The sequence below is a fragment of the Alosa pseudoharengus genome, unplaced genomic scaffold (assembly GCF_046254945.1).
Source record: "Alosa pseudoharengus isolate Yale_2024_CS ecotype anadromous, Long Island Sound unplaced genomic scaffold, YU_APseudo_1.1 YU_APseudo_1.1_scf_6, whole genome shotgun sequence".
NCBI classification, from domain to species: Eukaryota; Metazoa; Chordata; class Actinopteri; order Clupeiformes; family Clupeidae; genus Alosa; species Alosa pseudoharengus.
Window position 1 is genome coordinate 30,430,070 of NW_027468848.1, and position 14,916 is coordinate 30,444,985.

The window sequence follows — 14,916 nt, forward strand, 5'->3', positions numbered from 1 at the left end:
GAAGAGGTGAGAAGATGGAGTGATAACACAGTCATGGTGTGAGGAAGAGAGGAAGTGAGATTTCCAGAGTAGTGTTCAGGTAAGGGGAGGAGGAGCGCACAAGTACAGGGGGATGAGGGGGGAGAGACGAGAGGAGAGGAGAGCAGAGCAGGTGTGGAGTGATGTACCAGAGAGGAAACAGAGGAAAGCAGAACGGACAGAAGAGGAAATTCATATGGAAAGAAGAATAGAGAACATGTCAAACAATAACAGTGACAAGACGCTGCTCCCCAACTCCTTCCCCACACGCAAATTCAGAATTCATTAAGAAGAGGGTGGTGTTGAGAGGCGAGGCAGATGGGAGGGAGGCAGGAAGTGTTAGGCTGCGGTGAGCGTCAAAGGCGAGGGGAGGAGAGGGGTGTCGCTCCCGGCCGAGCCCCCGCGGATTTGGGGCAGGGTGAGTGGCAGCTCGCTGTCGGGAGAGCGAGGCAGGCTTAAAGGACACGCGCTCGGCTCCACTCTACACCCTCGCACACAGCTAACTAACTAACTGCACTCCTCGGCTGTTATCTGTGAGCCGTGCAGGCCTGCCTTCCTAGCATACTCTCAGCTGCATGGGCAATGAGGCAGAGAGAGAGAGAGAGAGAGAGAGAGAGAGAGAGAGAGAGAGAGAGAGAGAGAGAGAGAGAGAGAGAGAGAGAGAGAGAGAGAGAGCGCTTGTACCAGCCCTAATCTCAGCAGGCGAAACCACTCATTTACACAAAAAGGCTCTGCTATCTCTGCTTGTGGCTGTCTACAGAAGGGAACGCCAGAGCTTTAGCTGGGCCAGATCTAGAACAGAGCTGGCTCTTATCTGGAGGGGCCTCCTTCGCATGCAGAGGAAGAGAGACCAGGATGGGACTCTGAGCAGGTGGAGCTTAAGGTGGTTGGCAAATCGGACAGGTAAGTATTGCAAAACACAGAGTCAGATTCAGTGAGGTGTCAAGTACAAGGAATTACAATTCACAGTATGAAAGAGATCCATTACCAGATGAATGGAAAGGCTAGTTTAAACATCGAGCTACAGATGTGGAAGCTATTGGAAGTAACCAAGCTCATCAGAATAGCTAATCTCAACTCTTGCAACAAAGCAATTCTCATTACACTGCTAATCGGCTACAATCATCCGCCAGGCGCCTTAGAGGGACCCAAGAGTAGGGTGCTCTAAAAGTACACTGCTGAGCAGCTGTTTTCTTCCACAACAGCGTGGAAAATGGGTCACTGTGGAGTGGGGGTGGACAGATGCAAAACCACAGGAAGAGGTAGAGGCAGTGGAGGACAGAGAGAGAGAGAGAGAGAGGAGAGAGAGGGAGAGAGAGAGAGAGAGGAGAGAGAGAGAAAGAGAGGGAGAGAGAGAGATAATAAAGGCAGGTACCGGGAGAGGTGACGTGCTCCAGGTGTCCCAGCTGTGGCTGTTTGGTCAGGCGGTAGATGAGCTCGCTCGGCTCGCTGTCCTGGTCGGAGGCAGACAGCTGCTGTGTGGTCAGCTTCTTCACCGAGTTCTCGTCCAGCACCAGACCCTTGTTCACGGTCACCGAGGGTGGAAGGCGATCCTCTGGGGAGTGGGCGAGAGGACCGACAAGAGGGAAAGAATGACAGACGGAGTGACAGAGAGACGTGAAAGTGAAAGAGAGAGAGGGAGAGACGAGAGAGAAAGAGAGTTTTGGGTGGAACTTGGTTCAATAACAACTGCTCAATTCACCAATTAAAATATAAATGTCTTGCCAGAAAACACAGATTAAAATATTTTTAACACAACTTAAAATAAATCAATTTAATATAAACTAATTTTCTGACTTCACAGGTTGTCAGAATAATAATAATAATAATAATAATAATGATAATAATACAAAAACGAGCAGGCCAAGCCAAAATGCCTCATAAAACAAACATAGAGACATCCCAGACTTAATCCAAACGAATGGATTTCTGTAAGACAAAATCATGGCACCTCGTTTTGATGTGGACAGTAAATCTATAGCACCCCTCCCTCCCTCCCTCCACTGCATGAAAAACTCTGTGGCTCTGTCTCATCCAAGCCCAGTGTGATGTGACTGACTGACTGATTGACTGAAGCGACTGACGGGTGGAGGACGCAGTCCAGATCCCCTGGTACCTACCTAACACACTGATGAAGAAGGACTGGTCAATCAGCTTGTTGCCCTCTGGGTCCTGTAGGTTAAACTTGAAGGAGAAGCTGCCTCCACCCTCGCCCTTCTCGTGGATGTACTCCACAAAACCTTCAAGACAGGAAAGAGAGAGTCAGAGAGAGAGAGAGAGAGAGAGAGAGAGAGAGAGAGAGAGGTGTCAAAAGGCATCTCCTTTAAAGGAATAATTGATGTATTTATTCATTCATTTATTTATTTATTACTTCTGTTTTTGTTTCTATTTGCAAATTTGAAGGGTAACTTCATGTCATTTTCAGAGATTATGCCATGAGCCATGAGAATACAGCAAACAGCAGGGAAGAGAGGTGGGTTTCATCTCTGAAAGCTGAAGCCCAGACTGTGTGTGTGTGTGTCTGTGTGATTGTGTGTGTCTGTGTGTGATTGTGTGTGTGTGTGTGTGTGTGTGTGTGTGTGTGTGTGTGTGTGTGTGTGTGTGTGTGTGTGTGTGTGTGGAGCATCCCATGTGGTAGTGCTCTACCTTTGTTGATGTCCTCTTGGGTGAAACTTTTGACGGCTCCGCGGGCAGACAGCAGGGCCTTGCTCCTGGCCTTGGCCAGCTGGAGTTTGCCCACGGTGGGGTCTTTGGTGAGGGTAAAGCGCAGCTTCACGTTGTCCGAGTCCACATCCGTGCCCTTCAGATGCTGCTCGGTGATTTTTGAAGAGGCACCTGGAGAGAGAGAGATGACAGTATATCTTCCTACTTGACTTTCAGGATGAAAACCAGTGTGCATTACACAAGTATAACCTCAGGGCTTTCGATAGTTTATAGTTGATATTTTATTGTACAATTAAAAATATTAAAATAACGGTAACACTTTACTTGACAGTATCGACATAACAGTGACATGACACTGTCATGAACACATGAACCCTAACCCTAACCTCTAACCCTAACCCTAATCCTAACCCTAACGCTAACTTGTTCTGACAAAAACCGAATGTCAGAAATGTTTATGACTTGTTTATGACACGTTCATGACAGTGTCATGTCACTCTTATGTCGATACTGTCAAGTAAAGTGTAACCAAAATAACTAATCTTGAGTGAGGCTCAGAGATTGAGATAGACAGCCTAACACATACAGGTGACGGCACATAGAGGAGAAGGAGCCGAGTGAGTAGAAAGACAGGAAATGGAGGACATCTGTCTGTCTGACTCCATGTGAGTAGAAAGACAGAATATAGAGGACATCTGTCTGTCTGACTCAACAAGCTTTGTACATACTGCAGACGTGGACAATACTTTACTTAGTGCAGACCACAGTGGTGTTTCCACATATCCTATGGCCTTTTAATGGTTCTGTGTAGGAGCTAGGTCATGCTGTAGCTATGTCATGGTGAACCCTTTTTCAGTTGAGTGGCTAATGTGTGCGTGGCTCTGCAATTCACCACCAAATGCTAGTCATGTTTAAATAAAAATGTTATTTGTTTGGAGTTTTCTTGCTTAGATTGTTTTAAAATGTACAGAGAAATAGAGACAGTATATTTTGACAATATGTCTTAACATACAGAGAGAAGGGGCAGAGTGTATCTCTACTGTATGTTCCAAAGCCTGTGCAGGTGTAACCCTCACCTGCTGCAATCTGCAGGCCCCGGTTAATGGTCACCCGGGGCGTCTCGCTCTTCTGCACGTCCATGTTGAACTCCAGGCGGCCGGACTCCGTGTTCACGCCGTCGGTGACGGAGAAGTGCACCTCGTCGGTGCGCATGCCCAGGCCGTCGGGAGTGTAGACCAGCAGCTCGTCCAGCACGTCCTGGTAGGTGAAGGTGGAGCCCTGACTCAGCACACGGCCGCTGTCCAGGGGCTGAGAGTAGAACTGGCGTCGTCGCAGCTTACCTGGGGGAGGGAGTAAAAATACAGAGAAGAAAATAATGACATGCTGACATGGCCAGGTGCCAGACCATCACCTGCAAGCCAGCTTCTACTGTAGTTTGACAGAGACACACACACCTACACACACATACATGAAAATGCATACACACAGGCAAACACACATCCCACCACCTGGCCAGTTTGACACACATACACACACACACACACACACACACACACACACACACAAAGGAGTCCAAGCAGTAAACACAAAGCCTATAAAGTCAGACACATCCACATATCTGCCCCCAAACACAATTTTCAATAAAGCCGCCTCCATGCGGGCCGACCCACGTCCAGCTGACAGGGTCATTTCCTGGCCGAGTAACGGACCGGGCTGCGCTCTGCCTGCCGTCCCCGGTCCTCCTCCCAGCCCGCTGCGGCCCATTGCTCGTCTGTCACGCACCCCGGTCCATACCTCAGCTGGCCGCAAATGATAAAGCCTCCGCGAACTGCGAAGCCCTCGGCCCGTAAAGCCCGCCTGTCACCCCATCATAAAGCACCAGAGTGATGCGGCTGTTTCGGCCGTGCATATCCCCCGCCCACCAAAACCATGCACACACATATATACGCACGCACACACACATATGCGCACACACGCACACACACACACACACACAAACTCTCTCTCTTTCTCACACACACACACACACACACACACACACAAACTCTCTCTTTCTCACACACACACACACACACACACACACACACACAAACTCTCTCTCTTTATCACACACACACACACACACACACACACAAACTCTCTCTCTTTCTCACACACACACACACACACACACACACACACACACACACACACAAACTCTCTCTCTTTCTCACACACACACATTTTTTGATGAGGCTTATAAGGGGGCAGATGCCTGCTAAATGGTGAGGGGCCATGGTGACAGAGCCATCAGTCAGAGGGAGATGGGAAGCCGACTCAAGGCCTGAGTGCCTACTGCTCCTACCGCCAACGCCAGCGCAGGCTGAGCTGAACACCCCTGACTGATGGACTGTCAACGACCACGCCATGGAGCACGAGAGGGGAGGGAAGGAGGGAGCGAGGGATGGAGACGGACAGACTGGAGTGGAGGAAGAAAAGAGAGCATGATGGGAGGAGACGGAGAGGGAGAGGTACGGGGGGGGGAGTCTGTCTATGACAAGTGAAAGACAGGGGAAGAGGCAGTGAGTGCAAGCAAGCATGAGGGAGAGAGAGAGAAAGTCAAAAAGTCAGAAAATAAGTGTGTGTGTGTGTGTGTGTGTGTGTGTGTGTGTGTGTGTGTGTGTGTGTGTGTGTGTGTGTAAGAGAGAAGCAAAGAAAGAGGGAGAGGTGGGGGTGTCACATAGGAAGAAGGTGAGAAAATTAGTGAGTGAGTGTGTGTGTGTGAGAGATAAATAAACAGGGAGGGGGGGCAGAGATGGAAGCCAAAGGTGAACGGGGTGAAGGCCCTTACCATAAGTAGGCTTTTTGGTGATGGTGAGGATGATCTCATTCTCAGGGGTGTCCAGGTCCAGCACGTGCAGGGAGGAGTTGGTGATGACCACGCCTGAGTTCTCCTCCACCTGGATGCTGTTCACCGACACCACGGGAACTTTGTCCTCCTTACTTTGCTAAACGGACAATATGAAACACAGAGCCTCAATAGGATGCATTCAGCATGGGGAGTGTATACTCACCACTCAATTACCCAGGCGACAGTGAGAGCACTCGACCAATAAGTCAATAACAGACAAGTAATTAAATTCAGAGCGCCACTGCCGCCTGATTCATTTTTCACTAAGCTGTCATCAGAGGCACAATAGTTGGCTGCCTTGGGAAATTCAGTTGAGTTTTTTTTTGCATTTTTAGCTCGAGTTAGGCACGCCAAATAAGCAAATGGAAATAAGCAAACAAGAAGCACACAGGGTCTGTCCGAAACGGAAAGCAGCTGCAAGCTGCATCGCTGATGCCTTTAACTGTCTAACGAGTCTGTCTTAACGAGTCACTTGCCATAGCAGGCATCAAGGTAGCAACTTTGAACTTTGTTTCAGACAGCCTAGCATGATGGCAACATAATAATGATGCTACCACAATACTGACAGTTGGCTTAATCAGTGGGAATTGAAACAGTTCTAAAGAATCTGTGCTTGGAAGACGGCATGCACATGTTAGGTGATGCGAGTACGCTGCCTTCAGAATTCGGCAAAAAAAAGGTATCTTAGAATACTGACACACTGACATAGACACACACACACACACACACACACACACACACACACACACACACACACACACACACATACACATACACACACACAGGCCCATATACAGCTCATCACTTGCAAACTGGTCAGTCAATTTGCCCTCCACACACACACGCACACACAAACACACACACACACACACCTGGATGTCGATGTTGACGACAAAGGCCTCGGTCTGGCTGGAGCCGTCACTAATGTAGAAGCTGAAGATGTCCTGATGGACGTTGGCCTGCCGCACGTTCTGCACGTAGAAGATGTGGTCTGCGTTCAGGTCCTCTATGGAGAAGGGCACTTCGGAGCTGATGACCTGGGCACCGCCGGACGCTCCCGCTGACAGGTGAGAAGAACCAGAGATCAGAACAGTCAGCCATGGCATCAGCCAACGCTACATCTTTCATCTAACTGAAGATGAGAGCTGTGATTTGCAAAATCTTTTTTGAACCTCCTGACAGTGTGCTTCTTTTCATGGTACTTTTAAAAGAGTCATTCCTGGCAGCTGGCCAGCAGCACTCTGAGAGAGGGTGGTCAGGTCACTGATTGCTTAATGACAGGCGCCTGGTAAGAGTTTACCAGAGTAGTAGGTTCAGTGCAGTTACACTGATCACATAGTGAGGAGACACCTGCAGAGAGACAGATCTTATCTTATCTGCCTCCGCACACACACACACACACGCACACACACACACACACACACACACACACACACACACACACACACACACACACACACACACACACACAAACATACACTCTGGACTACACAAACTTAACTACACACACGCATACACACACAAACACAGCTTCACCGACACACTCACACACACAGACACACACACACACACACACACACAAACATACACACTGAACTACACACACGCACACACTGAAACACACACACACAAATGCACACAAACACACACACGTAGAGGAAATCTGTCTTGCCCAAGGTCATGTAACCGCCTCAAATCAATATAGTGCACTAGGAGATGGGAGATGCAGTGTAGAATGAGCTACTGCTTGTGTGATAAGTGGATAATGGTGCCATACCTCTCTTTGTGTTCTCAATGAAGCCGTACTTCGGGGGACTGACCAGCCACACCAGGAGGTTCTTTTTGGGCGTGTCCGGGTCAGAGGCGATGATGTGATTGGCTGACAGCTGGACCCTGCCCCCTTCCTGGACCTAAGGGAAAGTCACACAGAAGAAACAAAAAATTGTTTTTTGCCCACCGTGGCTGGAAAGGAGTGACGAGATTTGGGAAGCTGAGCTTGTTTGCAGTGTTCTGATTTGATTTGTTTGCTGGTTTCGTGTCGCGTTGTGCTTGTGTCACCTTGATGCCGCTGTGCACGGTGACCACGGGCGGCTGCCTCTGCACTGACGTGATGGTGATGGTGCACATCTGGTTGTCAAGGCGATTGTTTTCGCCGTCGTATACGATGAAATGGAAGATGTCAGTGACGGGCTGATTCCCTGTCTCAAAGGACGTGATGTAGCTGTGGAGATCAAAGAGATGGAGTTAGAAAGAGAGAGAGAGAGAGAGAGAGAGAGAGAGAGAGAGAGAGAGAGAGAGAGAGAGAGAGAAAGGGAGGGATAAAGAGAGAGATAGAGCAAAGGATAAAGAGAGAGATAGAGCAAAGGATAAAGAGAGAGATAGAGCAAAGGATGAAGAGAGAGATAGAGCAAGGGATGAAGAGAGAGATAGATCAAGGGATGAAGAGAGAGATAGATCAAGGGATAAAGAAGGAGGAGATGGAGAATAGAAGGGGACATTCATTGAAATAGAGAATGAGAAGTGAGAGAGAAACAGAGATGAAAAGGTGGAAGGATTTTTAGAATGGTGGAAAGAGAAAGCAAGCAGGAGATAGAAGAAGAGAGAGTAGAGGGAGTCATTGGAGAGGAATGAGATGGAAGAACACAACAAACACACAAACAAACAAACAAATGAAAGAAAAGGAAGAGAAAAAAACACACAGTACACAAATGCACATTAGCTTCACTCACATAACTCTCTCCTAATGCTGAGTACATCAATTATAAGTCCGCTGAGGCACTTACTCAAATTAAGATTTGATAACTCTACAACACACACACACACACACACACACATTCACACACACACACACACACACACACACACACACGCACACACACACACACAACCACAAACAGCAGCACTTAAACAATCTTCAGTAAACGGCATACATAATACATCTCTGTTAGATCATCCTCTGTGTATGCGAGGGAAGATTAAGCCGCGGGAGATAATGCAGTGTTGATGCAAAGCCTGCGTTATGAAATGAGCCCTTTGCCCTGGCTAACTGCTCATGTTCTCAATGACGCCGCAGAGGCTGCGCCGCTATCATTCAGCCTGATGGGCTTAAAGCAAATCAACCGCGCTTTATGGGAATGAGTCGGTTAACCCGGAGTCAGTCAGACTCGCTCTCAATTGACTTCACATGGGAATGTAATAAAATCAGCGAGTGGCGAAAATATTATCAATAATTAAAAGAATGAGAGTTTTTATGTTTACAGTAATGGGTTGTGTCCGGCTTTAGAGCAAAAAAAGTAATATATGCCGTTACGATATTTTTTTAATGTGCTGTGTTCGTCAGGAAAAAAATAATAAACACAGACTCATTTATGGCAAATACTGCTGGCTTGAGTTCAAAGAGTGCAATATTTTCAGTGCTTTCAAGCTTTTTTACTTCAACGCGACCCAACCAGTAGCCTGGATGGAATAGCGAAGTGAAGCTTAATGACCATATCTCACAGTGGCTAGTAGCCTGGATGGAATAGCGAAGTGAAGCTTTATGATCATATCTCCCAGTGGCTAGTAGCCTGGATGGAATAGCGAAGTGAAGCTTTATGACCATATCTCCCAGTGGCCAGTAGCCTGGATGGAATAGCGAAGTGAAGCTTTATGACCATATCTCCCAGTGGCCAGTAGCCTGGATGGAATAGCGAAGTGAAGCTTTATGACCATATCTCCCAGTGGCCAGTAGTCTGGATGGAATAGCGAAGTGAAGCTTTATGACCATATCTCCCAGTGGCCAGTAGCCTGGATGGAATAGCGAAGTGAAGCTTAATGATCATATCTCCCAGTGGCCAGTAGCCTGGATGGAATAGCGAAGTGAAGCTTAATGACCAATCTCCCAGTGGCCAGTGGCTCTGCCCTCACCGTATGCGACGGCGGTTGACGTCCTCCATGGTGAAGGAGGAGTACTCGCTCAGCTCCTCGGGGTCGGACGCCGCACTGCTGCGGGTGAGGATGCCGTACATGGGTACCGACACCAGCTGGATACGGATCTTCTCATCCGGGGAGCTATCGTCCTGGAAACGGCACGACGACACAGATGAACAGTGAGAATCAAATATTGCAATGCTTCAAAAAAAACACATGGATCAACACTACAGAATAATACAGCATTATGATGATAGAAAAACACTTGAACATATGCTGAAACCCAGGTAGAAAACTGCAATAACTTTCATATGTCAATTAATATTTATGTGGTCTCAGTGAGTTATAGTGCCCTTTAAAAATATATATTTCAAAAGTATGAGAAAATAACAAACATCATCCATCACAGACGGCTACAGTATAAGCTGATATTGTCAAATTTCTCCACAGTCTGCCTGTAGACCGTGCACCGCTTTTCACACGTTTTTTTCTCATTCTCTTTCAACATTGCCATGACTCTGGTATGATGGTCTGACTCCGTCTGACAGTTAGAAGAGGTCATTGTGCACACCCCAGGTGTATAAATTTATTACAGGTGTAATAAAAATCTGTCAAAAACTACTTCAAAAAGGAGTCTCGAGACTTCTCGATTCTTTTCTTTCTTGTGTTTTATTTTGTCATGAAAACACAAGAAAGAAGACTCGAGAAGTGTGCAGACTCGTTTTTTAAGTATTTCCTGACTCCATCTGACTCCATGGACTGTCCACTGCCGCCGCTCCTCACCTTATAGGCCAGGTGGGAGCGCGTGATGACCGTGCTGCTCTTCTCCGACACCTCCATGGCCAGTTGAGCTTTGGGATCCCTCCTTGGCCCATCGCCACCCACCGCCGACACCGACACCAGCACGGTGGCCGTCGCCATGGAGATGCCGTCAGTCACCGAGAAGGTCATGGCGTCGTCCTCGGCCGTCCGGCCCGTGTGCTCGTACTGCAGGACGTTGCGGGTGATGTCGCTGAAGGTGAAGGTGTCACCTGCACAAAAGACCAATTACACATCTCACCGTGTCAGCAGCATCTCACACCAAGCTTGTCATATCATGTCATATGTCTGTCATATCATCTCTCACGATGCCACATCACGTCACACTACACCATGCCACATCCTTTTTGACATTAAATAATCAAGCCATTTGTCAAGTATTTTCTATCATGGCACATCATGTAGTACACTGTAGCTGAGTGTGTATTTAGTTAGGTGCATTTCTAAAACGGATAGTTCCGGTCCATGATTATGATTGGCTGAACCGTGTTCGATGCTGTTGTAAGTCAATGCAATCCTTCGTGTTGACCGTCGTGCCTAACAATGCCCCTTTGCTGTTCTAAAAATCACTGGAACCAATAGCCTCTTGGGAGTTATTGCTTAAAGGAACCGTATGTAGGATTTTGGCCAAAACTGGTACTACAATCACTTTCAAAATACTGTAGAGCGGTGTACACCGCAGATGTGGTAACTAGAGCAGAGCTGGCAACCCAAATGCCGAAACACTACTGACTTTGTGATTACTAGATAGGTGGAGGGTGGCGGATCAGGCTAAAACACAAATATGTAAACATCAACATCAGAGGGCTGCAACTTCACTTTTTTAAATGACGATATCCTGGCTGGACTACTGTTGTCAGTGATATAAGTATTTGAAATTAGCATGATTTCCTAATGTCTAGTGACAAATCAGGGCCATTTTATGATTAATTGAATTTAATTTCTTACATACGGTTCCTTTAAATCTATGTCCTTTTTCACTCTCACAGCTAAATTAATTAAGTGTGCCTATAGTTTACTGTGTATTGATGACATTGTATGTTGATGTTTGTCTCTCTGATGACAGTGGAGCACGGTTGGTGTGCGTTTCTCACCGGTGTTCATGGGTGCCTGAGAGGTGAAGTCCACCCTGAGGAGGGTGCCGTGCACTGGGGGCTCCACCAGCTCAAACTCCAGCTCATCCGGAGCCGTGTCCGCATCCGTAACCGCCAGCTGCTGTCCTCCTGCACACACACACACACACACACACACATGCAGACACACACAGAAACAGCCAGACACACACACATCATGTAAGTACACAGACACCCATGCAATACATTATATATCATCTCTACAATCTTCTTGCGTGTACCCCCTGACAATATTATCATCCACAGAGCGTTCATGTTCTATTTCAGCCAGGACTCAGGATCTTTCAACTTTATGCCATTACAAATACACCCAGTAATGTTTCCATTAACATAACCATCCTGAGGGGAAAAATAGACCATAATATACATGGGCAGAACACGTTTCACGCCTCATATCTTCTAAAAGCTTCAGTTCCATACTGTTAAATCCCTTGATACCATTTCCCTCGGGCAACATGTAAATGTGTGGAATGAGAGCATGTGTGTGTGTGAGTGTGTGTGTGTGTGTGTGTGTATATATGTATATATATATGTGTGTGTGTGTGTGTGTGTGTGTGTGTGTGTGTGTGTGTGTGTGTGTGTGTGTGTGTGTGTACACATGTAGAATATGAGCGTGTGTATATGTGCACAAATGAGTGTGTGTGTGTGTGTGTGTGTGTGTGTGTGTGGTAGTTCAGTGGATCTCGTACCGACTGGTGCTCTGCCTCCCAGGGTGACCTCCAGCACGGGGTCCAGGATCTGGAAGACGGGCGGCTGCTGGTGGTTGGCCACGAGCAGGATGGCAAAGTCCATCTCAGGGGTGGTGTGCTCCCCATCAGACACTAAACACACAGTTCCACAAATCAGGGCCACTCACTAGTACATTCTCAGACACACACTGTCACATATGCTCTGCTTATGCATGGACTCACAGCCCCATACATCTGAACACATACAGTATGCTCTTATACTGCCATTCCTATGCTATACACAATTACTGAAGCACTAACATTAACAAAGAGAAACAAGGTATATTTCAAATATTATACACAGAGCTTTCAAACATTAACGAGAAAAGTGATGAAAGTAAACTCTAGGCTGTATCAACTAATTAATATCAAACAGCCAACATGAAACATGCTGATGAAAAAAAACAGTGATGAAAAACAGTCACCCTAATGGATAGTGAAAGGAAACTGTCAGAAGAAAGTCTATAAATAGGCACATTAAAGATATCTTTCACTGGCGACAAGAGAGAAGATCACATGGCTTCCAAGCTGAGAGAGGCTTTATAAAGGCTTTATAAAGTTCTGTGGTGACTGACATGGATGTTTTCATGAGAGAAGAGAGAGAGAAATGAAAACAGAACTTCTCCCACAGAAAACATCTCAGATGGGGCCACCGCTGTGGATGAAAACAGACACACCCCAGGGAAGAAGAGAAGATGGGGCAGAGAGTTGGATGTATGTACGAAATGAGAGAAAGATAGAGAGAGAGAGAGAGAGAGAGAGAGAGAGAGAGAGAGAGAGAGAGAGAGAGAGAGAGCAGTGAGTGAGTGAACAAGAGGACAGAAACAGAGACGTGGGAGTAGTAGATGGATAGATTAAAAGGAACTATCCCTCTCTACATGCTCTCTCTCTCTCTCTCTGTCTCTCTCTGTTGGACCATGTAAGGGCCTGGCATGGGGGCCCTACGTGTTTATCTAAAGCTCAGCGTGATCCCGTGTGCACTCTACGCTCTTATGCATCATTGATGGGGACCTGCGTTGGGGGGATACGTATCCTGGGCTTCTCCGGGAAAACGAGAGAACACTCCGGAATGCCGACGCTCCGAGAGTTTCTGAGAGAGCTCCAGCGACAGACGGGACTCCCTCTTTCCGCTTCCAGCTCCACTAGCAACAGCAGCAACAGCAGCAGCAGCAGCTGGGGTTAAATTTAGCACCCGGGGGTCCGAGATGGAGATCAAAGGCAAGGGGCCTGTGCAGTATCATTACATGCTGTCACAGACGGCAGGCCTAACCTACACACACACACACACATACGCACACACGTTACGCAAGCAGAAGCTATTCCATCCTGCACGACAGGAGAACATGTACCATATGCCAGGGAGAACGGAATCGCATAAACATACACACACACATACGCACATACGCACACACGCACGCGCACACACGCACACAAACACACACACAGGCCTCGTTTTTTCTTCTCTTGGCCATTGCAAGGCAATAATTAAAATGCTTGAATCTATTTGAGAATGAACAACTGTAACGCCGGTTCAGCCTGCGCAGCCCTCTCTGTCCCGTCGGCTGCGGTGACCACGCCCACTCCAGTCCTGCTCCGCTTCGCCGGAGTTCTAACCACCTGCAGTCTATCAACTAATTAGCCACTGGCTTTAAAATGACTCTGTCTCCCTTGCCTCAGCGTGAGGTACTGTTTCTCTTGGAACTTACTAAGCCGTGTGTATATAGCAGTATTGCGAGATTTGTGACTTTATTGTTCTTTGACCTTGTTCCGTACCCCGACTACGATTCTTGGACCTGCGATTTTGGATTATTTGCCTTACCTGTGAAACCGTGTATGATCTGGACTGTACCTTCTGACCCCAACTCTTGGACTTGTGTTTATTGGATTGTTAGCCCTTTACCTGTGAAATTGTGTATGACCTGGATTGTGTTACTGGATTTTGCCACTGGATTTGCCCTTTGCCTATAAAAAGTATTCTCCGCATCTGAGTCTCCCTCGTATTCATCACAACAACCTTTTATATCATTAACCCATTTGCGCTGGATGCTGCATGACGCAACATTGACCCTCCCGCTGGATGCTGCGTAGCGCAACATTGACCCTCCCGCTGGATGCTGCGTAGCGCAGCATGCTTTTTATTTCATGTTTCTAGGTGCTACAGAGGCTTAGATATTACATTTTGGTAGACGTTGACAATTTTTAGTATGTTTTCAGAAAACCCTCAGGAAATAAGGTTATTTAGTCTAGAATGCCATAGGATTCTATAGGCGTTTTTAGCAGGCATTTTAGGAGTAAATGGGTTAAATAATGGCTTAATAAAATTGCCTTACATCTATTTGAGAATAAACAACATTACATTTTGATAAATAATGGAATAGAACCCTGTGAATATTGTACCCCTTTTATCGTTGATATTTACACATTTGTTGTTCTAGAGAGGCTCTTCAAAAGAAACATGCATGGAAGTCAGCTTGGGACACAGAGGGCTCCTTGGCTGAAACTTTCTTTAGAGAGTGGGAGGCGTTGCCTGGCGAAGCTGAATATGACAGCGCATATGAGGGTATGGTGGGCCTGTGATTCATAGCTGCGGTTCAGGATGATCCATGGCCGCATCCTTCCAGTGGGGAGGATATAGAGTGTCCCATTACAGCTGCGGCCAGCATCGGAGCTCACGAAGGCGGTGGGGGGTGGGGGGAATCATACCGGCACTCGGATTGGGCCATAAATAACAGGCGCAGGATGGCGTGATGGAGCA

At 47.2% G+C, this 14,916-nt stretch overlaps 1 protein-coding gene across 1 annotated transcript in view; it reads right to left on the reverse strand.

Moving 5' to 3' along the window:
• The window catches only part of fras1 (Fraser extracellular matrix complex subunit 1), a 153,320-nt gene that overhangs the window by 20,756 nt on the left and 117,648 nt on the right, over positions 1-14,916 (reverse strand). Inside the window, exons 36-47 of the mRNA XM_076271191.1 lie at positions 12,123-12,254; positions 11,395-11,523; positions 10,265-10,512; positions 9,479-9,630; positions 7,631-7,793; positions 7,350-7,482; positions 6,445-6,632; positions 5,513-5,669; positions 3,759-4,022; positions 2,665-2,853; positions 2,139-2,258; positions 1,394-1,573 (exon numbers count right to left, since the gene is read on the reverse strand). Coding sequence (XP_076127306.1) covers positions 1,394-1,573; positions 2,139-2,258; positions 2,665-2,853; positions 3,759-4,022; positions 5,513-5,669; positions 6,445-6,632; positions 7,350-7,482; positions 7,631-7,793; positions 9,479-9,630; positions 10,265-10,512; positions 11,395-11,523; positions 12,123-12,254 — 2,055 coding nt within the window. The remainder of the gene's footprint in view (positions 1-1,393; positions 1,574-2,138; positions 2,259-2,664; positions 2,854-3,758; positions 4,023-5,512; positions 5,670-6,444; positions 6,633-7,349; positions 7,483-7,630; positions 7,794-9,478; positions 9,631-10,264; positions 10,513-11,394; positions 11,524-12,122; positions 12,255-14,916) is intronic.